Source organism: Anarrhichthys ocellatus, unplaced genomic scaffold, assembly GCF_004355925.1.
Source record: "Anarrhichthys ocellatus isolate YVR2014 unplaced genomic scaffold, GSC_Weel_1.0 scaffold9, whole genome shotgun sequence".
Classification (NCBI taxonomy): domain Eukaryota; kingdom Metazoa; phylum Chordata; class Actinopteri; order Perciformes; family Anarhichadidae; genus Anarrhichthys; species Anarrhichthys ocellatus.
In genome coordinates this window covers 6,242,039-6,268,076 of record NW_022280039.1, presented here as the reverse complement: position 1 = coordinate 6,268,076, position 26,038 = coordinate 6,242,039, and the positions used below count along the sequence as shown (strand labels likewise).

Below are 26,038 nucleotides of genomic sequence, written 5' to 3'. Positions count from 1 at the left end.
CTGCAATGGTCACTATTTTTGTAGAAAATAGAGCAAAGCAGAAAAATTGTGCATGATTTCCAATAATAGTGCAAAATAAACACAGTAAGCAACTATAATCCCAGGATGTCAAACAGGGTGAAAGCATACAGCACAGCCAAATCATACAATACAACTGTGAATTGACAGTAATGCCAGAATAACATTTGCTTTATCACATAAGTTGTGGCTGAAAATCACATTAGCTGATAAACATTTTACTCAATGAAATATTGTTTAATAAAGTCATTGGTGGTTTTTATTTGAAGATGTGCTCCAGGCAGTTGAGAAGAGAAGTAGCCTCAGGCGACCTTGTAATTCTAATGCTGATCCCAAATGGCATCTGCTTGTGTGTGAAGTTGTTCAGCTGGCCTCCTGTTAATTTCATTCATTTCCTTTTAGCTAATTTCTACTAAGCTGCTTCAAAAGTGTTTGTCATGTATCAAAAAGTTATGCACCCTCGAGGACTGAAAAGCGTGTGGGTTTGTGGAAATGGAACAAACTGCATTCATCTTGTCTTTATCTTCACTTGAACTGAGGGCATTTAGAACACGCTCTCACATCTAAGTCACAACACAAAGCAGTTCAAGCCTTAAACCCTGCAGCTGCAGCAAACACTTCTTCAATGCCCTAGGAGGGTCACAAAAAAATGATGTACGAGTTGTTTGGCATGACTGTGTGAGAGAAAATTCCACATGAACCCTGTCACTTAGCAACAAGAAAGGGAGAGAGAGAGAGCCAGGACCTCATAAAATAGCCCTAATCCACTTCTCACTGATTTGAGACAAGATACATGATTACAGCCACTTTTCGCTGTGGTGACTTTTTGAGAGCATAATCACAGTCTGTGTAAATGTGTTCCTTAGAGCTCAGCAGCTGGCCAAAGATCACTGCCGTCAAAAGATAAATCACTGTTAAAAAGGGGATCCACCTTCCATTTGGCAAAAAGGGCATCGCCAGGACACACAATTCTCTTTCAGAAATCACTCACCACAGATCTCTGGTTTGAGATGTAACAGAAGACAATCATATCGTCACGTCTTTACTAACTGATCACCTGGAAGTTTACAGCACACCAAAAGCAGAGTTTCTGGGCCAGAGACACCGTAAATGTCTGGGCTCCTGTCATTGTACAACACATTGTAATTCTGCTGCTCTCAATAATTAAAAAAAGCATGTTATGCTGCATTATGTTATGTTAACTTGTAGCTTGTTTATTGTAGGTTTTAACAATCTTGACATGAGAAGCTGCAATTTTAGTATATCACAGCTTTCTGCAATGCCCTTTATAGCCCCGTAAACCGTAGCACAGCTAGTACTGGTGATACTTTAAGGAGGGATGATGTGAAAATGTTGGCTAGGTCCAACTCTGCAGGTTGGACCTAGACAACATTCGTCAAATGACCAGAATCATAACCCTAAATTAATGCGTATGTTATTCTGTACCCTCTGGATGTGTAAATAAACAACTGGTGGCTAACATGTTAGCCATGTTTCAGCGTTGTGTTTGCAGCTTGTGTCTGCTGCCACCAAGTGGCCAAAAAATCAGTTATTGCAGGTTTATTAAAATTATACTTTTTCATTAAATTACCTTCAACTCCATTTCCAGCCACCAATGAGCAGTGCATTCTGGTTTCTATAGAGATATTCTACGTATTATTGATAAACGCATCGGTGTAAACAGTTATTTTATTCCATTTCATTTCTCTCTATATTTTTACCTTTTCAGTATGATAGTTGACAGTATGGATACAGTCAGGAAACATTGGGAGACAAAGAAAGTGGGGTTTAAGATGCAAAAAGGTTCCACAGCTGGAATTGAACCGGGGAGAGGGGAACATTTTTCATCTTTACCATTTCTATTATTTTTTTAAAGGCTGTGATGCAGTCAGTGTAGTTTACTCCGTTTACTTGGTACTTTCAATGAGGTGATCTGAGGAGATTGAACAAAAAAAACTCCAGAAATCTAAAAAGCCAGCGAACGTCAGCAGGCATCAGAGAGGGAGAGGAGGCGTTGGCAGGATGAAGAAGAGAAGGAGGAAGAGGAAGCTCATTCAGGCTGCCAGCCAGTGTCCCCCAGGCTACATGAAACATTGATGGACTTGATAGATTGGTGAGAGCACCAGGGGGTTTGGGCTGAGCTGAGCACTGACCAAGCTCCAGTGCTGGGAGGAAAAATAAATCTAGCTGATACCAGCCGAGTGAGATCCGCTCCACACGGAGCTTCATCCAACAACTCTGGCTTATCGAGGAACAATCAAAAGTTAAATTGTCTTCGAGGATAAACATGCTGTGTGTGGTCGCTGTCATGGTGAAGAATGTCTCCGCCAGTGGGGGAAGGGGTTAGTTTGTTGGTGCATTAATAAAGAAATATGGAAGGGTGTTCATTGTTTTTGGACATTGATTGAGATGAAAGATGTTTTATTATTTCAGATGTGCCTCAGGAAGGACTTGATGCATTGAATACAAAATGCACAGGAAAGTGTCAATCCCAGGAACTTCATTTATGGTTCACAGAGACAGGAATATCAAACTACTGTAGAATCTTTCTTTCACTGCAGATATTCATGTATAGTGTAGCACTTCCAATATGTATGGTTACGTATATAAAGACAAAACCATGAATCACCGTCACTGAGGGTGTCTAGCCTGAACCCAAGGTGTTATTTGGTACGGTTTTTAATCAGCCAAAGTAAATGTTGTCTCTGGATCCCCAGGGGGTGCAGTGAAGGAGAATAGGGGAGGATGGGAGGGTGCAGGCAGTGATAGCGATGTGCCCCCTTCCATTGGCCAATCGTGGTGAGATAGAGACAATGTTAAATCTCCTTATGGAATCACCACAGCGCCACAGTTATGCTTCATACACGCAGCGAGCCAACTCCATCATCCGTCCTCCCAAATTAATTACAATGGAGAAAATGGCCAATGGGTGATGGAGATTGATTCAAAAGAAACATGAGTGGTAATCAATATGGTTCGCTGTGCAGCCAAGCAACATAAGACTACCCGCACCACCCGCTGCTTACCCCAGGCTGAAGTTGAGGGCCATCATGCTGCCTGTACGTAATTTATGACAAAGGTGTCACTCTCAGAACGATATGCCACAGCTGAGGGAGCAAGGCTCATAAGGGAAATACGAGCTTTTTGTCCTCATAAAGAAAAAAAGAAGATGCTTGCGCTGTTAAATTTCAGTTTTGTTCATGTGATGATGGATTGATCCAAGGTATCCCATAAATTGTTGGAACTGAGGGATGCATTTAAAGTGACTTTGAATGACAAATGATACGTATGAAATGTTCTCAGTTTTCATGCAAACTGAATTTATATAACCGAATAGATTGGCATAGTGGGAAATACTCCAATTTGCTTTCTTACCAAGAGTTAGATGAGAATATTGATACCAACGCCACTTCATCTGTGTTACTAAATTAAGCTTAAAGACTGTAAACAGAGGGAAACAGCAAGTCTGAATGAGCCCTGCATATAACATGTTAATTAGTGAGCTTTAGAGGTGCTGTCAGGTAAGTTTTGTTTTACCTCCTGACCAGGCAAGTTCTTTCCCTTCCCAGTCTCTATTCTAAGCTACAGTAAGATAATCACCTGCTGGTTTAGCTTCATATGTAACATTCAGGCATGAAAGTGTTTCTCATCTAGCCCTCTCTAAGAAAGCAAATACACCTATATCCCAAAATGTCGCCCTATTCCTTTATTTAAACAATGTTTACAGTGTATACATTATAACTGACTCTACTACAATTATTTAGATAGAACATTTCATTGCATGTACTGCAACCTAAATTGCTCATGCATTAAGTACTCCTAGTGATTTTATAATCTTTCTTCACTCTACAGATTAACGAGACAAAAGATCCAGTGAGATGACCCCAATGTGTCTACAGTATAACCTCAGCAGCACAGACTGGCTCCTTATCTAAGATGTTCTTATTTCTTGTGAATTGCACATGGAAGGAGGCTTGTAGGCCAGCATGGATGTCTATAGATAACCAGGGCAGCTCAGCGGCAACAGAAACCGATGATCAATAGTGAATTTGTGGCAGGGCATAGCTCAAGAGCAGGGTAGTGAGGGGTGAAGCATACTTTTCTGTATCCACGTGGGGTGCATACAAATACTCTTCCTTTCACAGTCAAAGTCAAGAAAGGGATGTTGATATGCCCGAGCTCTGCGAGGTCAACCAGCCACAGGCGAGCCATGACAGCAGCCTGGTATCAATATCAGTAGATGATAAGTGAAAGGAGGGGATTGAAAAGATTACATTTTTGATTTTGTTGTCAGAAATTATTTGTATGTTATGTATAGTGTGGTAGAGAGGAGAGAACCATACGCAATGAGCATTTCAGTCATGGACTTTGTCATTTCGCCAACGAGGGCTGAATAGTATACATATTGACAGTCGTCTCAGACAGCTTCTACCCACCAGGCTCCACTAGATCTGCACACTGAACGCGTTCTCCTTTATTTATTCATTCATTTCCACGTGGCCAAGTGCTGTCACTTTGATGAATGGGAGCTGGAACTGGCCAATTGTTTTCACTCGACGGGACAAGTCTCACAAGCTCTGAACTTAAACGTCGTCCTTGTCAGAGAAGCTCTGCCATTCCCCTGTTTTTTAGAGGCCCACATACCGCTGTCATCATTCTCACACGTACACAAGCCCATCACCTAAAACCCCCGGCGCTTTTCTTATTAGAATCTACCTGAGGAAAAAGGGGCTGTTCGCTTGAATTTCATCTCCATAGCTCAGAATGCTTTACGCCAGGTGGATATTATGGAGTCGACTCAGGCTTTTCAGGTGAGTGGTGAGGACGTAAACTTGGTGAATGTGTGGACACAGTGTGAAGAGGCCTTGGCGCTGTTGCTGCTGTCTTGCCTTTTGACAGCCGAGAGAGCTAGTAACTGAAACTGGTTTAAATGAGTGAAGCTCATTTGGTCACAGTCAGACACATTTTTCATATTAAGTGCTTTTTAAGCAAAGTATTGAAAGAAGTTAGTACTGTTCTGAAACTTAAATACAGGTACAGTGCCCGGGGAGCATATTGGGGTTCAGTGTTTTGTTCAAGGACGCTTTGGCTCAATGTCAATGTGACCCGTAAGGCCTTGGGCCCTGAACCCTCAGGGGCTGAAGTCACCAGGTAAATGGTTGAGTGTGAGAGGCTAAAAGAGCATGAAATGGTACCTTTATTTTATTGTTTTTGCTGCCTGATTTGAACGTCTTCCTGTAATTTCTGCCTATTCTTACATTTTTTTATTTCATGTGTTTTTATGTACAATAATAATGTAAAATACACTTGACAGTTTAATAACATAATGTTTTAAAGTACTCTTAATTTGTTTGTTTGTTTATAATATTTTATCGTATATTTTCATATTTTCTATTTTTGTCATGCACAAATCACCAAGTCAAATTCCTTGTCTGTGTACTTGGCAATGAACCATTTCTGATTAATGTTTCAGTGTAAATTTAATATGCCGGGCTGAACAGCCGTGTTCTGTCCTTTTTGTTTACCTTTTTTTTTAAGCCTCCGGGCTTCCCCTAGTAACCCGTTGCCTAACATCGCAACCCTATGAATTGTGGGTAGTTCCCTCAAGGAAGGTCATCAGAAATGCGGATTTACGGAAGGTGTGCATAAAGGGCTCAACATTTCTGCGAGAGCCCTCAAGCCCTCAACGATTTGACAGTGGGACAGCCTTAAGCCCTCACAGACTTTACATAACTATAAAGTTGTTTTGCTTACCACAAGTGCTGCTGGAGTTTTACCTCCTCTTCAAAACAACAAAATATTGTGAAATATACAAGCTAATACATTATAGAAATGTCTATAACTAAACATTAACTATGATCTAATGCTGTCCTCTCACTTTGGATTTTTGGTAAATTTGATTCCAGCTTTATTAGGCTGACCAGTCTGAGATTCATTCTCTACATAAAGTCAGACTATGTAACAGAACTGCAGTCATTCTAATGAATACATCACAACTGCCCGAAGTGGAAGAAGGAGCAGAGATCAGAGTTTGAAGAGTGACTTGAAATGAAAGTTCAGTTTATATCTGAATGAATTATCTCTGTCAAGTCACTGCTGCTGTTGAATTCACTGATGATAGTTACAATAATCACTTACTCTACTATGTTCACGTGTAATATTAATGTACAATGAACCATAGATGGAATAATTTACTTTTGACCTTCAGTACATCTACGATGCAGGCCAATAATTGCCTCTGAAAACTCTGACTGAACATTCATTAAAGCTGTTGAGACAACCCAACATAAACTATACTTGAGCTAATTAAATCTCAAAAAACATGTTCCATGAGCGTTACCCTTTTAATTTCTGAGTAATTATAACATTCAACTGGATATGAGCTGAAGTGCAAACACACGAGCTGAACATATAATTTTAAAAGCAGATGAGGAGAATCAGCAGCCTGTCACAGATGACAGATGACAGGTGGCAACAAACTTTCATGCTATATGCAGCGAAGATAGACGTTTTTATGTGACGAGCTTCATATTTGCTATCAGTGTCTCCAGGTTGCATGAATTAAGGCTTTTTAGTCTTAGATGATTTCTTTTTAATATTACACCATGACGGCAACTTGCTACACCAGATTGTTTGCATTTCACACAACTGTAAATGTAACTTTTATTTTGATACAATGTGTCAATCTGTCTTGTTCCTCTTGTCACTTTTGCTATGTTTAACAATTTAAAACTTAGTTTCAGTGGATAATTGGGTACCTAATATCAACCTCACAGATGCTGACTACTGATACAAAATCCTGACTATCTAAAGTTGACATTATTACCACCCTGCTGTCACACCCTACTTGACTACAAAACAACAAAAGTTACTTTAAAAACAAAATCGTCTATTGTGATGGTATGAAACGTTTCAGAACTTTTTTATTTACCACAAATTTCCAACACACTGATTCACCAGACAAACTGATTTCCTCTTCAGAGCAAGAAGTATTATATCCACCTAATCTATATGCATGAAAAGATGTGCCACTGGGAATGCATTGCATTCTCACCTGTCTCAGGCGATGGAGGAGAAGGAGAAAACAAATTATCACTCATTTTTAAGCAGTGCTTCTGTATCCATGGTGGGTCCTGCAGAGTTGAGGAAACTGGATAAAGCTGTCAGTCTGGAAATACAGTTGTAATAATCTTTCTCTGGCGATGTCAATGGGTTGTCAACTTGTGTGAGTTACCCTGGCAGAATGAACAAAGTGTGCGAGATGCCCGAGGAATCCTCAGCACCATGTGAAATCCTTTTGTTGAGCGGTATCAAGTCTCACACAGACATCGCTTCTTTCATGCATCTATCGTCTGCTCATCCCTGTGTTGTCATCTATGCTAAATGACAATGATAGGCCTTTTTTTGTCATATAATAGGCCTGAATTATTTATGTTCGGCCCCTGAATAGTTGGCATCAGATAGGTGGCACAAAAGGGCAACCAGGATCCAGAGAGGCACACTCGTTATAGAGGAGGGGCAGTGGTTGAATGAACTACATTGTGTTTTAGATTTTTTTCATAACCTTGTTTTTTCATCAATGGTATCAATAGCGAATAGCTGATCCAAAAACCATTAGTAAAAAAGTAAAAGTAAATTAGTTAAGACTCGCTGTACCTTTTATAATGGCTGAATTAAAGTAGGACCAAAAATGTTTAACCCTTACATACTGTCCGGGTCAAATTGGACTCGTTTTGACATTTGACAGCAGTAAAAATACCCTAAATGTCATTCTTTTAGCAAGTTCCACACACATATAGTTTCCTGTCGCTGCTTTGAATGTAGAAACTAGTTTATAATAAGCATTTTATCATGCAATGTTGTGTGTTCTAAGTGGTAAATGTTGAATTAATATTGAAAATTATGATTTCTTATGATATAGCAGTGAGGACAGCGTTTAATGGTTGCAATGATTAAACATGGTTATATTATAAATTCCAACAGTTCCAGAATGTTTATGCCATATTCAAATTCAATAAAATATATTTAAATCATTATGGCTTTAATGTTTTTATGTCTTATGTAAAACAGGACATGATAATGTGTTGTAGTAGGGTAGAAGATGTTTTTCTCCAAAAAAGAATGTTGTAAAACTTAAAAAATACACTCCCTGCTCTCTGAAACATTTATTAAGGATGAATAATTTATTAATGGGACATGGGCTATTTAGACATTCTAAATAGATCTTGAGTTTAAAATTTGGTATAGACACTTACTATGAGGGACTTCTTGGTCTGGGTCAAAATTGACCCGGACCGTACTGTAAAGGCATTAAATATGAACAGTAAGGGTTAAACCAAAATTAATCTGTTCTGTCATGTGAGAAAACTCAACCACTAGAGGATGGATTAAAAAGACAGTCCACTCATGTTCAAAATACTCAGGTGATCGGTCCAGTCATGTTCAAAATACTCAGGTGAGCGGTCCAGTCATGTTCAAAATACTCAGGTGAGCGGTCCAGTTTCAGCCCTTAGTGTTTTCAGAAATAAATCCTTTTGGTTCCTCTAGGTAACAGGCAAATAAATGATCCTCTTCCAAATGATTCTTTATCCTGCAAGAGACAATATCTCTTCCTGGGAGATTGAAAGGGTAATTAACTGCTGTATGTGGCCAACATTTACTGAAGTGTTAAACATTCTAACTCCTTCAGGAAAAATTCACTCTCCTCACTTATAAAATAATTGCAAATTATAACCTGGTAAGTACATACAATAGGACATTATGGCACAAGCATTCCCCATCAACAGGGATTCTTATCTCTTGCTGCTAAACAATCAGTTACCAGCCAAAGAGTGCAGCTTTGGCTTGTGAAAGCTGCGAGCAGAGTGCTTTAGTTTAGCTATGGCATGGTCGAGGTTGACAGCCATGGGAGCGCAATGTGTTTTTTTGGTCCCACCCCATAAGAGTGGTTGTTTGGGCGATGTGCACATCGTTGTGGGAGCCCCGGCTGCACTTTGCAGATACACAAGCCTGTGCTTTAATGCCCAGACCCATCAAAATGGCCCTGTCAGGCTGCTATCTCCTGGGACTCGCTGCTGCAGTACAAGGGGATTAAAGCTTTTCATGAAGCATTTTCACAGTCGAAGGTGTGTGCAATAGCAGCCTGTGTGCCATTTTTCATAACAAGGGTGGATTTAACTTAGCTGGACGCTTAAAACTGGAACTGTGTGGTATGGAATTGAGCATCCAATTTGGACCACTAATTGGACTACAAAGGGGAAGAGGTTTTGGCAGTTTTTTAACCAACAGCAAGAAAAATTAAAAAAAGCAATCCCCCTCTTCTAGCACACTGTTCAAAATCCAGTTAATTGTGCTCACATAGAAGTGTGGTAAACTGGGCCAAAATGTATTACATTTCCATGGATGGTGAAGTGAACGTTACAATGAAAACTGTTATTGTTTATTTTTGCTTGAGGTACAGCATTCAGGTTGATGCAAGAGCTGGGAGTCTTGGGGGAATATCAAAAGGAACATGTGTATTCATTAAATCCTTTGATGTAAAAGGTTGCAAATTATAGTAGAGTTATAGTAGATGTTTTTACACTTATATACTTAAGTTTATTCTCAGTATTATTATTCTATATTTCAAAGATGAAATCCTGAAGCAGAGACCAGTCTGGAAACGAGCTGTAACAGCTTTTTCAAATGTAGCACACAATCTGTGACAATTAACAATCCCTTTGGACCATGTGTGATAAATTGCTTGTAGGAGAGGCCCATTTGTTACAGTCTTATCTTCAAGGCTGCTGTTAAGAAGACTGAATTATCCAGCATCAGTCAGCACTTGAAATTAGTGGAAAACAAACAGATAAGGGCTTCAGATTTGAGCTATACTAGACTGGGGTACATTTGCATGAAGCCTACCCTATGAAATGCTTGGGTTTTTGGTGTCCAATCACAGTCTAATCAAAAGATTCACATTCATCCCCAGCTAAATATTTATCTCTAAGACATATTGTAATATCATACACTTTGTGGCGTGATGGGGAAAAAAATACATGAATGTAAATTAACGTTTTGCACATTTTGGATACATACTAAAACATTCCAAAGTAAGTATTTTATGAACAATATTAATTATTACATAAATTAATTAATACATTCCTTCAAAATGTCAAACATTTCTGACTTTTAAATGTCCCTCAAAAGATGTACTGCAATACCACGTGGCTATATAATCCCCAGTAAACTAATAAATGGTTGACGGTCCAACAACTACTGTAGTAATGGTGCTGATATGTATAGTATCTGTGTGCAAACTCTGCCATCCAGTGGCTGACTGTATGAACCTCAGTTACGAGATGGATTATAACAAATCCCGGAACTGAAGTGTTTGTTCCTACCCGAGATACAAAACATGGTGCACCCTTCATTGCCAGTGTTTTGGAATTTTCGTCACTTGGCTGTTGGTCCCCGTCTTTAGCAAGTATGACTCTTTTATCTTTTATCTTACGAAGGGCGTTACATTCATGCTACACAGCATACGGAGTGTGGGTTAAATGTTTTGTTCAGCCCTTCGGTGTATCGACATTTCACAATGCTGAAGTGACAGTTTGGTGCTTGCTAGTTACAGCCTCGTTAGCGTTAGCTTGCCTTGAGATGCTAACTGACGAATGATGTTTTCCTCGGTATTAAACCATGGATGCATACTGACTATAACTGTGATATAGCGACATTGTGTTGGTGTGTAAATGACCCGCTCAGTTAGCGATAGTAGCAAATATTGTGATGAAATTATGGTTAGCGTTGGCTTTTGTGTTATCTTAACGTTAACTTTCGTTCTGTAATGCTCTACTGCACATAATGTAAAGGTTCATACCCCGAAAAACACCCCGAGCCACTCTTCAGTTTGGCATACGTCTTACCCAACAAGTAGAGAAATATAAACTTATATAAACTAATATTGTGTGATTTCTTAAAGCAAGCAATATGGGAGTATAGTTCACACCACCAGGTGGAGCATAACTATGCTTCTACCAGACTTAAATTGAAAATGTAATGTCCATTTCTGGTTTATACTACTTATATTTGGTATAACTGTAACTACATAATCTGTTTCAAGCTCTCTCGTTCGTCTCCTCATTCTCCTTCCTCTGTTCACTACATCTTTATCCAGCCAATGGACTGACATCAGCCGGTGGAGATGCTGCTTAAAGATCTTCCCAGAGAGGCCCTGATGCGGCCGCTGTCCAGGAATGAGGTGGTGGGCATGTTGTTGAGGTTGACCATCTTTGGTGCAGCGACCTACTACAGCATCAAATGGGTTTTAGACGCTATGGACCCTACCTCCAAACAGAAAAGTCAAGCCAAGAAAAGGGTATATAATGAACATAAGCACATAACATAAGCCGGCCATTGTTTTACAGTATGTAAGATGTTGTAGGTAGATATTTTCCTAGGGTCTGTTATCTTTTTGTGTCTTGAGCTGGGGTGTGTGTCTCCTCTCTACAGGCAGAACAACTGATGAAGAGGATTGGTGTTGAGGGCGTTCAACTAACAGATTATGAGCTGAACATTGCATCTCAACTTGTTGATCCCCAAACTATGAAGGTAACCACAGTAGTCCTCAATTGACAATTGAGATTATCACGTGTCATGATATTTCTACCCTTTTTCATTATTACTCTACCTTCCTGCAGGTGACCTGGAGAGATATAGCAGGTCTGGATGAGGTTGTCAATGAGCTGCAGGACACAGTCATCCTGCCCTTTCAAAAAAGACACCTTCTGACTGGATCCAAACTCTTTCAGCCCCCTAAAGGTACCACAGCTGTCATTTAATCAGAACTGTAATGGTAAAATGTTACTCATAATCTTCAATGTACGTACATACTAACATTAGAGGACAAAATAGAAAGTGTGATGTACTAATAGATTGGAAACTGCACATAGACATCTGGCATTAATTCATCTTTAGTGCTTTTATAAAGTATTTGCACAACGAAACGTTTTTTTTTGTAGTTGTTTGACTTCTTTCAAAAAAAAATTTTTGAAGGATGGTAACCTACATTAGGTCAACTGTGGAGGAATTTTATCTCTTTTTACACAATTTATTGAATGATAGAGAGAGGAGCAGTAAGAAGGGGACATTTGATACTACATGCCTCCTCCTCACAAAAAATACATACATGAATAATCTGCTATAGATGGTCTGTTAATGCTGCCAGCAGACAGTATATTCACATTCTGAATCTCGGTTACAATTTCTGACTGCATTCTATATCAATGCTAACAATTTGAGTTGAAGTGCATCGATACCAAACCAACATAAAACTACGTTTTAAGAACTACTTATATCAGAAGTTGTGATAAACAACATAGGTTTGTGTCTTCTCTTTCTCATTATTGTTAGAAAGCCATCCAGTGCACTATGCCTCCATCTGTGTACGCAAAAAGACGTCAGGCGAGAGTTGTACACTTGGCAGCCTGAAAGCAGACGATCACTTGGAGGAACACTTTACTTTCTTTAGAGTTTTTTTTTTTTTTTTGTTGTTTTTTTTACTGTTTGGCACAAAACTTTATACAGAGCTCGAGGATGAGTCAACCTCCAAAATTAGCTGTCATGGCAATCCAGTCTCCAGCCTTTATTTATATCATGTAATTTTTTAAAAGTACGCAGCAAGTCAGGCCAGATTTTCCATCTGTACGTGTGTTAGAGAAGACCGAGTTTGGCAAAATATCTCCAACAGTTGGCAGTAATAGGCCTATAGACAGAAACAGTCATTCCTAATCTTTGTTTATGTTTTATCCTTGCAGGTGTTTTATTGTTTGGTCCTCCGGGATGTGGGAAGACCATGATCGCCAAGGCAACAGCCAAAGCCTCAGGCTGCAAGTTCATTAACCTTCAGGCCTCCACGCTGACCGACATGTGGTACGGCGAGTCACAGAAGCTGACTGCTGCCGTTTTCTCACTGGCAAAAAAAATCCAGCCCTGCATCATCTTCATTGATGAGATTGGTATGTTTAAATACTCTATTAGTTTAATACACTGTTAGATGTGATTTATCTTTAACTCTACTCTTTCAAGAAGAGATTATTTAAAAAAGCTGACACTGATATTGTTATCATGATGTTTTTAATACAAACATTTTTGAGGGTTTCCTTCAGAATTTGATTCGTCTTTGTTTTTGCGCCTTGCTCCTTGTCTCTGGTGTGTCAGAGTCATTTCTGAGGAACCGCTCCAGCCTGGACCATGAGGCCACAGCCATGATGAAGGCCCAGTTCATGAGCCTGTGGGACGGCCTGGATACTTCCTCAACCACCCAGGTAACACGACCATACCCCCCCGTACTGTAATGTACACACCAGATTAGGTTACACTGGTATGTACTGGGTAGGATTTCTCTTGTCCCCTGTCATTGGAAAAGTATTTGAAAAGATGTGCCTGACCTTTCATGCAGGACATGGTGCCTGTTGCACACAGTGCTTGTGCTGCAGGTGGTTTTGTCAGCATAATGTATTCATGTTGATATACTTGTGATTTTAGGTGATGGTGATGGGAGCTACAAACAGGCCACAGGATATGGATCCAGCCATTTTGCGCAGGATGCCCGCCACTTTTCATGTTGGCTTGCCAGTAAGACGCGTGCACATACACCAGCACAAACGGTTGTTTTCTATCTAATGCATCTAGATGCATACATACATACAGTGTGTAATAAGTTGGTATATTGTGACTTTGTTCCTTTCCTAAATTTACCTACATTTGTATTTTTTTTATTTATGAGGGAAATTTTTGAATATAGATGAATAGAAAAACAGAATAGCTCATTTTCTCTAGGCCCCGCTGTACCACAATGTTCTATTTACTGTAGTGATTGAAATAGTGTGTTTTACTGAGTGCTCTGCGCTACACATACAGTAAAGGAGCACAGCTTAAACTGAGCTGAACTGTGTGTCTCAGACTGATTCATGGCTGCTGGCCCAGCCACAAAAAGAATGGGCTTAATATTAAATCACTTTGACCGTTTCTGATGATGAGAATGTCTTTTAACGAGTGATTAGTTGCACAGGTACTTTTGTTACTATTCATTGGTGGCACATTAACATGCTTTGAAGAGCCACTGTCTTTCTGTCTTTGCAGAATACAAGACAAAGACAGGACATCCTGAGGCTGATTTTAGCAGGAGAAAATGTAAGTTGTGATTTCTTTTCATCCGAGTCAGTCATGAAAGAAATGATTTCCTTCAAAGCTCTCTTTTGTCATTTGCAGAGATCATTTCACACCTGTGTTTTTGCTGTCAAATGACAAAGTAGATCAGATCACCCATGAATACAGCCGAAGACCAGAGACAGCTAACAGATTCATTCTACATAATTGCCTCACATTGCTGTCCTCCCTTTCTGCTCAGTTGAGCAATGCGATTAATCTGAAGGAGATTGCGGAGAAGACAGAGGGCTACTCCGGCAGTGACCTCCGGGAGCTTAGCCGCGATGCTGCCATGTACCGGTTCCGGGACTATGTCCGCAAGGAGCAAATGAGACAGATCGCTCAGCAACTACAGGACTGCCAGGAGGAAGAAAGGTATGACTCAGATATTCAAACACCTTCAAGATCTCATAACAGTACCTGCCCCTGAACAGTGGAGGTTACACCAGTGTGGGCTTTCGAAAGCTGATAGATATATTACTATGAGCGATGTATATATACTGGTACTCTCTAACTTCACATTCTATTGATATATATGTGTATAAATTAACCATTCTTTTTAGTTATCAGTAGGACAGTGAAAGTAATAGTGAGTATGATGAATGCACACTCATGGATTCTAATCATGCGCATTGGAATAATTTCAGGTTGAGGCCTGTGTTGGTTGACTTCACGAGTACTGTGTGTTATTAAATTGAAAGGTATCAGAGGTGGATCTGGTTGATTTTAAAAGCATCACACATTTCATAAGATGCTGAATATCTGATCTGTGTAACCCATGCTTCAGCTGTTGCTAAGCGACTATTGAAACCCTCTCAGAGCAAGGCGCTATAACTAAAAGAAGAAATATTTTTAACTTTTTGTTCTCGGCACTCTTAACACTTAAAGACGTCGGCCTGTTGTTTGCTTGTTCCAGGCCCAGCAGCAGGTTTATTAAAACAAAAGAGAACTGATGACGTATATAACATTTAAGTACAGCATGTAGATGTCCTGAATACCAGTGTACGATAATGTTTAGTGTGTTTCTGTGTCTGACCACTTGTCTCCTTTGCTCCAGACCTGTGGACGAGGAGCGACTGCGGCCGGTCACCCAGCTGGACCTCCTTTTCGGCCTGGACAAGATGAAGGAATCTAAGCGGGCCACCGTCTACATGTTACCCACTGTGTCAGAGGTACCGCTGGACTAAACACCAACACTGCACCGCGATGGGAAATATTTTCTTCTTGCTTTTTGTTTTAACTCGACAAGCAGAGGCTCCACCAACATGTCAGGGGTTGCAGCTGGAAAAGCCAGAAATCAGCCATACTTTTATTTATGCAGTGTTTGTTCTGAGCATGCTCACTTTCAGCACAACCCTGCCACAAGTGTACAGCTGCAATACTTTTGGAAATCTAATGTCTCCTACTGGCCACTGTGAATGCATTGTCCGTAAACGTTATGAATCCATCTGAAGTTACTGCTAGTAATCCTACAAACTACTCTTCTACACCACTGTAAGGTTCCATATACCGTCCCACCACTGACTTACACGTGATCATGAGCAAAGGGGGTTAAGCTCCATGACTCATGAGTCTGGAATCTAGACCAGTAATCTCTTGAGGTTTGCTGCTTGATTTTAAATCGACTCTTCCTGAGTTACCGCTCCCAAGGAGTACAAAATACCCCAAAAAATGTCTTGTTTTTAGTTGTGAAGTGAGCACTGCTGTATATGCTGTCAAGTCACAATAAGTCTGACAATGAAGAGGAAGACACCTTAACTTCATGTCGTCCAGAGAGCTCAGTGAAACACCTCATTTCACTGGTCCTTCTTTACATTACATTTGGGCAGAATTATTCAATTTTTAGATTCAATAAAAAATTCAAGTAATAAGTACTTGCAGCAAAGACGCCTTTCTCAGAGCTCTCAGTTAATACGTGTAAACAAAAGCAGATAACAAAGCACACATTTAGTAAACAGCCAACTAGAGATGAGGTCACCGCCGTAATAGAAACCACAGCTATAGTCACCTGAGCCATACTACTAATGGCTGTAATATTACCTGATTTTACACCTCCTCAGTCCTCAGCTATTAGCAGATATACATCATAGGAATTGTGCTGTGTGCATGATTAAGAATGTGGAAGCAAAATGCTGCAACTGAAGTTATCCAATCATTGGTCTTCAGTGTGTTTAGGGCTGCTTTGTAATGCAAAGTATTTTGCACTTCATATTTCTTCCACCCAACACAACAATGGCAGTTACTTCTGAATTTACAAATCTTTCCGGTATTTTTCAAAAAGGGTTATTTTAGTGTTTTATTAATGGTCCCATTAATATTATTCGTGAGTGTCCATTGTTTCACTTTGAACGTTTGTTCCCTACCTTGTTCCGTACATCGATCAATGTCTGTCGCCACAATACACATCAGGGCTGTTCTGTGTCAGTTACTTTTATTCTCACTTTAAGGAGAGTATGGCTTTCAAATTCAAATACGTTCAATCAGCTGTCAGTCTGCAGTTGTTGTGACATGCTTTTCTGTCTCCCTCTGTATAAAAAGCCTCATTACTCACCACATGGTCACAGCATGTGTTTCGTGGGTCTCATACAGACCTTTCTCCCACTCGGTCTGAGCGAGCAAAGCGGTCATTTCACCATGACCACGTGGTGGCACTGCAGCTTCACAGTCCTGCTGCGGAGGCAGGTGTAGCATCCTGAGAAATGGACTGCTCACATGAAGAGCACTTTTCCAGCATTGAGGTGAGATAATGAAATAAGACGACCCTGCATACTGGATTGTTTCTCCCTTATTGGTTCATTCAGTGATATTTGGACATCCATTGCTCTTCATTAGAGTATGTCCGGTGATAGTTAAAGGTCAAAATGTCTCCATGTAAACCAGTCATCTTGTTGCTGCAGCTTACAGGTTTTAGTTCCCTTTCTTTGAGGCGGCTAACACATTTCCTCAATGCAATATGACTTATCAGGTCATTTGATTATCAGCTACTGAGTTACTGTTAATTACTCTGTCAAATATGTGTATGTGTTGAATATGATATGTAAACCATGTACTGTAAAGTGTATTTATTAAATTACACCGAAGAAAATATTTCTCTTTTTTTTGCTTAACCAACATTTTACCTTGCTTATTTCAGCGTGGATTTCAACCTGTTTGTATTTGTCCTGCCCTTGTTTTAGTGTATTGAATATAATAGATCTTATCATTCCCAAAATATAAAGTTCAACATGTGTAGATTTCAAACAACATATGTTATTACATCCAAACCTATTCATTATACATTCATTTTGTATATTGGCCTATGTACCGCGATGGTTATTTTACCAATAAGTTTCTGACCAAGTGAGTAAGTGTTCGGTAAACGTTTAGGGCTCAAAAAGTGTAGCTGTGGGAGCCTGCTACTTTATTGGGATTCTGAATCATCATAAACTGTTTGTAAATTCTGCGGCTGTGCAGTCTCTTCCAATAACTTTGAACAGTTGTCAAGGATGTATCACATTTCCCCAAAAAATTATATTAACATGAAGATCTTATTTATTAGAATAGCTGCTGTCACATGAAAACCTAAAATCCTGAATGTTTAAAAGAAAAAAAAAAAAAAAAAGATCTTTTGACGTGATTTTTCAGAGCCCATATAAGTGGGTAATTCAGATTTCATGACCTCAGTGCACTTTGCCAGACATCCATTAAAAAGACCGTCATTTTAAGCTGTTTGGCTGTCAGCAAGTTCTGAAAAGTGGACTTATTAGAGATGCAAGGCTTTTGTTAGGTGCCAGCAGTGGAGCTGGAGCAAACAGCAACATAGTGGAAAGAGTAAGTGCTTGCTTATGGCCAACAATGGCTTATTAATGCATGCCTAAAGGGTACCGGCTCTGTCTAAGAATTCGTTTTTTAATTCATGCAGGAAACCTTTAAAATGAGGCTGAACAGCTAAAAAGACCAAAGTTACCATATGTTGAGGAAAATATACCCGTTGTTTTCTTTTCTCATTTATTTTGGCCATCTATAAAACATTAATAAATGTACAAAGTAGACCTTATTAAAGAGTGAAACCATTGCTGTATTTTATGTATGCAGATAGGGGTTTATTTTGGGATACACTCCTGTTTTGTGACAATACCTTTGCATTCACACCAGGGAAATACTCAGTATGACTATGATGATGACTAATCTATTCCACCTCTGTGGGCGGGAAGGCAGTATGTGTTGTGAAGGTGTGGCAGTGGGTGAAGTACACCCAAGAAACAGTCATGCATCATTTGATTGTCCTTGTCCTTTTTAAGCAAAAAGTCACTCCAGGCAGGTGAACTGGTGTATTATTCAGAAGGAGTTATCTGATAAGTGCTGCTATGTTGCTGCCTGAAGTGTCTTTAATGAGGCAAAAGTCTGAAGTGTTTTCCTCCAACTAAGTTCTGCCAGGATGCATGTCTGATCTTTGACTCTGACTCATTGATTAGTTATTCATAAAGCTATTCATGAGTTATTCATGAAGAGGGAGTCAAAGTGAAAGTCTCCATTTCAGCTCATTTCAATTAGAGGACAGCTCCCAGTCGATAAACACGATGGAAGCAGCTCTCCCATGCAGCAACAGCTGGCTGGAGATGTCAAAGACTTCCCATTGAGAGGAGAGCTCAGACGCAGATAGATTCACTTTTGTCTGGCCACGGTCTGTCAGCACAACAGCTCTCAGCGTCGGTCCGATGGTCTTAACCTTTTTTCCATCAGATAGGAGTGGTGGAGAGAGTGTATAATGGCCCCACTCTGATCTGTGACTGTCCTCTGAAAGCTTCACTGCCAGCGGACGCGATCGAGCGAGCCCAGAGAAATCAGCGGCAGCTGTTATCACCGTCACATGTCTCAGCAGGATATCCTGTGGCCTGCTGAGGCTCAAAGTTGTATTGCTGGAGTAACTCACAAAGCCATATTGCACTCATATACGATGGGCCGAGCAGCTCGACACTTAACTCCAACGAAGGTCTATCGTGCGTCTTTCCTGTCAATCATTCCGATGCTAGAGTCTTGAAATGCTGCACGTACATATTGTAGAAACCAAGAGAATGCAGAGTATACTGGATATTTATTTCTTTGTGCCTACTTGTAAATAGGCTCATGAAGCACTTTAAAGAAAAAAAACTTTCATACAGTATCTTAAATTTAATGTAAATTGTGTCTTTTAAAGAAATTGTTTTACATTTTGGAAACTGTTATTCAGAAGCTAAGCAGCTTTATTTAGCTTGGCTTTAACCAATATGTTTATTAGGACAAGTGACAATATGAAAAATACAAAAACGGTAGTTTAAAAAAAAAAAAAAGATAATATTTAAAGTTGTTAGTGACTGTTTTGCAGATTATATTATAAAAAGATGGTTGAAGAATGCAGTCTGTCACAATTACTGCATTGAATTACCCTGGTGATTCAGTGTGTGGCTGGGTGCTGTTTCTCACCCTGTAGTAGAGATGCTGCAGCCACAGGGTCTTTGGAGTAGCCTCAGTGGGTCAGGGTATCTTTGGTTGCACGCTTTTCGTGTCTGCTGGATGAAGAGATCTTGCCTTACTGTACATTAACCTCCCAGGCTGATCTCTGCAGGAGCTTGGTTCTGAAGGGAACACTTTGATGATGCTTATGTGTCATTATCTGTGTGAGTGCTGCTAGCACAAGGCTGTCCAACCTTTTTTTTTTTTTTTTTTTTTTTTTTTCTCTTGAGAGCTCATTTGACAAAATGAAAGTGGCCACGAGCTACTCGTAGCACCAAGTTGTACATCACCAACAGCATATATAATTTTGGTCTTACTTTTATGGTCCTTTAATAATGTTACAGCTGCCGCATTCATCGCCTCTAATACAAACTTATCCCGCCATAGGCGAAGCTTCTGTTGCTGCGTTGGCCTCCTTTGTCGGTTTGTTAGACAGAGACTGTTGTCTTTTAAGCGTTGTTTTCAGCTCCTTTACCTTCTCTGTTCGTAGACGGCTACCAGCCGAGAATTCCCATGAAAAGCTGCTGTGGACTTGAAGGTGAAAGAGTCACCCTCCCTTAACCTGGATGCTGTAAATTAGTGGCACCAAATGGACCAATTCATGTGTTGACATCACTCTAATATGTCTTTACAGATCAACTGAGCTTTGTTTAAGTATTGCAGACTTTATGGCCCACAGAGTTTTATTGAAGACCCCGAGAAAAGCCTCAGTGACAAATACACCCCCTGTGTGTGTCTATGAGACAGGCATGTAGTAAAAACTCCATGTGGTGATTGTTACAAGGCATATAAAAACATTCATGTGGACACAGGAGGCCATACATTTTTGTTTTGGGCACATATGACATCTACAGTGTATAATCAGTTAAATTCTTGCGGGTACCTAGCAAGATAAGATAATCCTTTATTAGTCCCACAGTGGGGACATTTACAGGATTACAGCAGCATAGTGGATAGTGCAAACCAGAGACAAAGTAAAAATCCACAATAACTAAAATATAACTATAACTAAAACTAAAAGAATATGATATATACAGACAGAATAATTGTTGTATTGCACAGTGTATTCAATTCAATAGCAAATATAGTATTGTGTAAGCATTCATTTGTATGACATTATCCTTATGATGCATGTCAAGTTCAACAGAATATACTTTATGCTCCATATCTCATGTTATTACAGCTATGAAGTTTATATTGATAATGGCTCTGACTTAATGTTTACTCAGGCTGCAGGCAATGTGATAGGCTCCCAGTATTAATGATGCATAATGGGACCGCGACATAAACGACTTGCCAACCCCCCTCCGATTCGTTGTCTGTTGTCTACCTAGCTGCAGAGATGTTGAGTTATCCACCACGTCTGTGCCCCGGATAGACAAGCCATGACGCAAAGGTTAACGACTTGAATTCAATTACTGCAGCGAGTGTTCAGTTAAAGTAATAAACTTGGATTTCTCTTGTTGTGACGTGTCACAACTTTTGCTTTAGCTCAAGGGAACATGTGGCAATATTAACGGGTATAGTGTGTTAAAACGTATCCTACATGTCTGTAGTGTAAATACTTTTAAATGAAGCGGCGACATAAGCAACGTTCACACTGCGAGGCATAGTACTCAATTCTGATATACTATTTTTGTTCACATTATCTTTTAAATGTTGCCAATATAAATTAGTTCACTTATTTAGTTCTGTATAATAAATAGAGACTAAAAATGAAGTCAGGAAACTGAACCTGCCTTGTGCTGTTGCTTTCAAGCATGCTGGGTTTGTAGCCACACCCTTATCAGAAAGGGTACTGCAGGTTAGGACAACTGATGAACACCATGTGTAACATCACTGATTGGGGTGTGGCCACAAATACAACATGGTTATTAGTTTCAACCCAACAGATTTCTGCCCTGTGTGATTTGAGTGTTGATTTAGCCGTTAATGGAATTGTTGGCTTGTATTGCATACTCAATGCAATGATTGTGCAGGAGTAAAGCCAATGGTACAGATTTGTTTCTATCTTTCTTTTTAGCATACAGGAGTCTTAAGCAACAAGTACCATTCTCCTGACTTCAGCTTTTTTTGAATCCTTCTTTTCTCTCACCTCTGCTGCCTTACACCTAACTAGGTGATGGAAGGCCAGGTCGGAGAGGAGGCTGCTCCATTAGCAGATGTAATTGGAGTGTCTGATGGCTGCAGCACACCAGATGAAAGGTAATCAGATGGTGTGTGGCTGTCGGAGTAGGTGTTAAGAGACGGGTCAGCTCTTACGACTTCCTGACGCTGTTGTTGAGTATCTCTCCTTGGACAGAGCACGCTCCAAAATCCAAAGCACAGCTCGTCTTTTCTAGAGCAAAAAAGTTAAGAAAGTAGTGTGTGTGCGAGTGTCACTCAAGGATGAACTGTGACACTGCAGTTACGGCCTCAGATGTATTTATTGCATATACATGCAAAAATGCCTATATCATAGAATCCAAGCCAAAATGTTGCTGTGTCAGGTGCTCAATCTGTAAAATATGTAAATACTTGTGTTGAACATGTGCCATCACAGGACACATCTGTATCAATCAATCAAGGGTCATCATCTTCCTACATACAACTACCTAGATACATCCATGAAAAGTAGTGACGAAGAAATGGCAACAGGCTTTGGATGAGGTCGAGTTGACTTCCAGAAAAACAATTTAAATTGGCACGTTTCTTCCTATTGTTGAGAAAAACATCAGGTTAACTGTTCGTAGCCATATCGACTACCGACCCTTGTCAACTGAAAACGACGTTGGTGGGATGTACATGACACACACTTGGTTGTGGGGAAAACTAAAAAAATGTTTGAATGCCAGAAACACATTTCTATGTAAAATATATCAAACGCTAACTGCCCACTGTATGGACGTCTGAAGGTGAGACTTTACATGCAATAGCTAGAGAGCCAGCAGACTTGTCATGCCTTGAGTGGATTTTGTTATATTGCTGCCATTAGTTTTGAGTTGTAAATTCACATGTGGTTTTTCATTCATCATTCTTTCTAAAACCGCCCTAGCCAATGCTTCTGTAATTCACCATTGTTCTAGATCTGGGAAGTAAACAAAGTCATCTTTCAAACTTCTCCAGATCAAACCTGCAAAGTGAAATTGACAGATTTCAACATTTTAAACACTTAAATCCAAACCATTTATGCTGCATCATGAGCTACAGACAAAATCATAATTAGTCTTTTAGGCATTTAATGTAAAGCCATATTTTAGAGTCTCTTTAATCTCTCAATTCATTGCAGGTTTTGGCAGATTATGCTCTTGATGGATTTGAATTAACTCCTGCTCTGCTAACAGCGAGGTGCTTTCATTGTAAGCCACAGATCAGCCAATAATTTGAGCTGACTGTGTATTCCCCAAATTTCGAAATAAGAATGCAAGAGGTATCCAAGGCAATACCATCCAAAATTAGTCTTAATAACATTACATCAGCCTGGATTATAGTTATAATCTGTTAAAGAATAGGCTCTCGGTCACCTTATCTTCATAACTGATTACACATGTATAGTAAGTAAATCGGTTGCTGACAACATGCAAGTTTATGTATCTAATGAAGGAAATATTTCCTCTTAATGTCCAAACCAGTCAGAGATACAATACTGGTCCATGAAATCTGACATATTGCATGTTTTTTAATGAATGAATGCATTCACAACTTTCTTTACTTGTGTTTTTTTGACAAATAAGCTACTTTCTAAATGGAGCACAATAACACAGATGCTCACACTACACTGAAAGAGGTCTAATGACACCGTTGCTGTCACCTATTGAATGTTTCCTTCCTTCCTTCCTTCCCTTTTTCTCACGGTGAAGAAAAAAAACGTTAGATTAAGCACCAAAGCATCCGATCAATATACCGGACATCCTCTGCCAGACCTCAGTGACACACACATTCCCATATTCCAGAGCAGTGCAGCCAGTTATGCAAATAAAGGCAAGGACAAAAGCACAACACCCACTGAGGAGAGCGGAGATGGGATAATGATCACTAATTAATCATGCACTGGGGTCATGCGGCTCATCTCTTCACCACCGACACAGGAGCGGGAGGGAATGACTCACTTCCCGCTGAAGGCTCCACATAGGAGGCAGCTGAATGAAGTGAGACATCGGTATCTCAGCAAGAAGCCTTTTATTAGTCTCAGCCAATGATGCAAATGTGTGAGCTGCTCTGGGAAAAAGGGTTATTTATGCATGTCTAATTATTTATTATTAACACACATGTATATTTGACAGAATGCCTATTCTTGCACTACGTGTTTATCTCACAGGAGTAAACTCTTACTGTAGTATAGCATTTAAACACATCAAGCATAGAGCTGACAGACTAAGACCTCTAAAAAGTGGAAAAACCAAATTGTTTCTTGGAGTGAATATGTGTACAATACTCGAATAGTAATACTAAAAAGCCAGTCATTGGAAACTGTTTGGAAAAGGGAAGGCACTTTCAAAAAACACTTGGCAGGTGATTGGGTAAACCATCTGTCAATCAAACACCGAAGCCAGTCGGAAGAATAAGCAAGACCAGCTTAAGACCCTCAATTTTGTTCTTTGGTTTTCTTTCAATGGAGAAATACTATCCAGTTCTGATCTACTGTAACTGATCTTATTGTCGCATTTACACTAACCTCTTTAGGAGCCGCCATTGTTGTTTTGCCTCTTGGTGTCGTCATGCACACACAGAAGCCACGCCCATAGCTGCCTGTAACTCCTCGCAGGATGCTGATTGGTTTATGCACTGACTTGCCGGACACAAACACATTATTTGAAGCCTGACAAGATAGATTGTCTTCTGATATGTGATCCTGCAATTTCATGTGATCTCGTGACATCGCGAGAATCCAGCTCCCGTGCAAGGTAACTCAGATAGTAAACAAATATATAGTAAACAAATATTCCCACAAATTCCAAAATTGCCTTTCATCTCACTGTTAAAGGTATAACAGTTTCCTAAAATAATTTATAGACTCATACAAAAAGACTCCCTGTCAATCATTTTATAAAAGTGTAGGAATGTTATCTATTCAAGATAAGGATATTTTGGTACTCAGTGCTCAAACACCAATGCAACGCTAAATATACTGGAATAAATAAGTGATTTATTATTGTAAGAGCTTAGAACTTGCTGTGTATATGTTCTTGCACAAATAGCAACAAAGCTAAATAAGTTTTGCTCTTGACATAATGTATAAAACTTTTTATATTGTATTGCTCAGCACTATAATTACTTTTTCTTTTCTTTTTTTCTTCTCCCTCCCTGCTTCCCGACTGGAAGCGTGACATTTGATTGCTGTGAAATGCTTTCATAACTACTGACAGTTTGACAAGCTCTGTGGTTGGCTCACTGGTCGACACCTTCACCAGTAAAATAGCAAGAATGAAACAGACAATAGAAGGATAGAAAAAGACTTTACAGGACTATCACAACGTTTTGACTTTATGGCGCTGCGCTGAAAGATAAATTACAGCAAAAGCTTTATGTAATGACAACAAGCTGAGTTTGGATCCTCAGCAGCTTTTAATAAACAAGGCTGTGTGTCCAGAGAATAAGAATGAGCCATCAGGAGAAACGCTGTATCACATCATGCATATCAAAGCTATTTTGCAATGTCTCCCATCTTTAACATTAACATTCAAAGGTGCAGTTGAGAACACTTTTATGCGGTTATTTAACCTGATGAGTACAGCTGTGCTCAATAAGGGGGGGGATTTCTAGAACAACTTCAAGTGGGAAGGTTCACTAATGAATATTCAGATACTGTAGGCACTTGAAAGGGATTTTAGAGGAAGTATTCTCCGTCATTAGCAAATGTTTGCCATTATACGTCTGTGATGGGTCGTTCTGGTAGTGTGGTATGATGTTCAGACCCCTCCGGCTGATTGTCCCTTTCTTCCAGCACTGCATGTGGCCTATCTACTTTTCAAGGCCTGTAATGATGTACGCGAACGTAAGTGCCTCCATGCCTCGCAAATATCACCGTACCATCTTGGCCGATGACCACACCTGGACCTTTCCATTCTGTACAATCCACCCGTTTGTAGCAGACTTTGTCTCCTGTTTCGTTTCGGTCATCAGTGACTCGCAGTTGTTTACGAAGGGCTCTTCGGATCCTTCCAGAGGACTCAGCTTCTGTAAATGCTCTCCTTGCAGCAGGCAATGTTGTGATATGCTGGGCTATCCATACTCATGTTAGTACCTTCCAGAGCTGGCTGCTTATTAGTGACAACTGAAGGCAGATTTGGGTTTTGCTGGTAGGGACTGTAGCCATGCACATTGTGCATATAGTTCTTTGCCATCAGGGCCCAGATTAGGGCCGTCTTCCAGTCACATCCGT

At 39.9% G+C, this 26,038-nt stretch overlaps 1 protein-coding gene across 1 annotated transcript; it reads left to right on the top strand.

Moving 5' to 3' along the window:
* The first annotated feature begins 10,406 nt into the window (after positions 1-10,406).
* On the top strand, positions 10,407-15,893 carry atad1a (ATPase family AAA domain containing 1a). The gene is made up of 10 exons (XM_031848849.1): positions 10,407-10,483; positions 11,174-11,374; positions 11,509-11,607; positions 11,697-11,817; positions 12,813-13,013; positions 13,216-13,322; positions 13,543-13,632; positions 14,140-14,190; positions 14,408-14,580; positions 15,263-15,893. Exons 2-10 carry the CDS (start codon positions 11,201-11,203, stop codon positions 15,390-15,392), a joined length of 1,146 nt encoding a protein of 381 aa, XP_031704709.1. The 5' UTR covers positions 10,407-10,483; positions 11,174-11,200; the 3' UTR covers positions 15,393-15,893.
* The last annotated feature ends 10,145 nt before the right edge of the window (positions 15,894-26,038 follow it).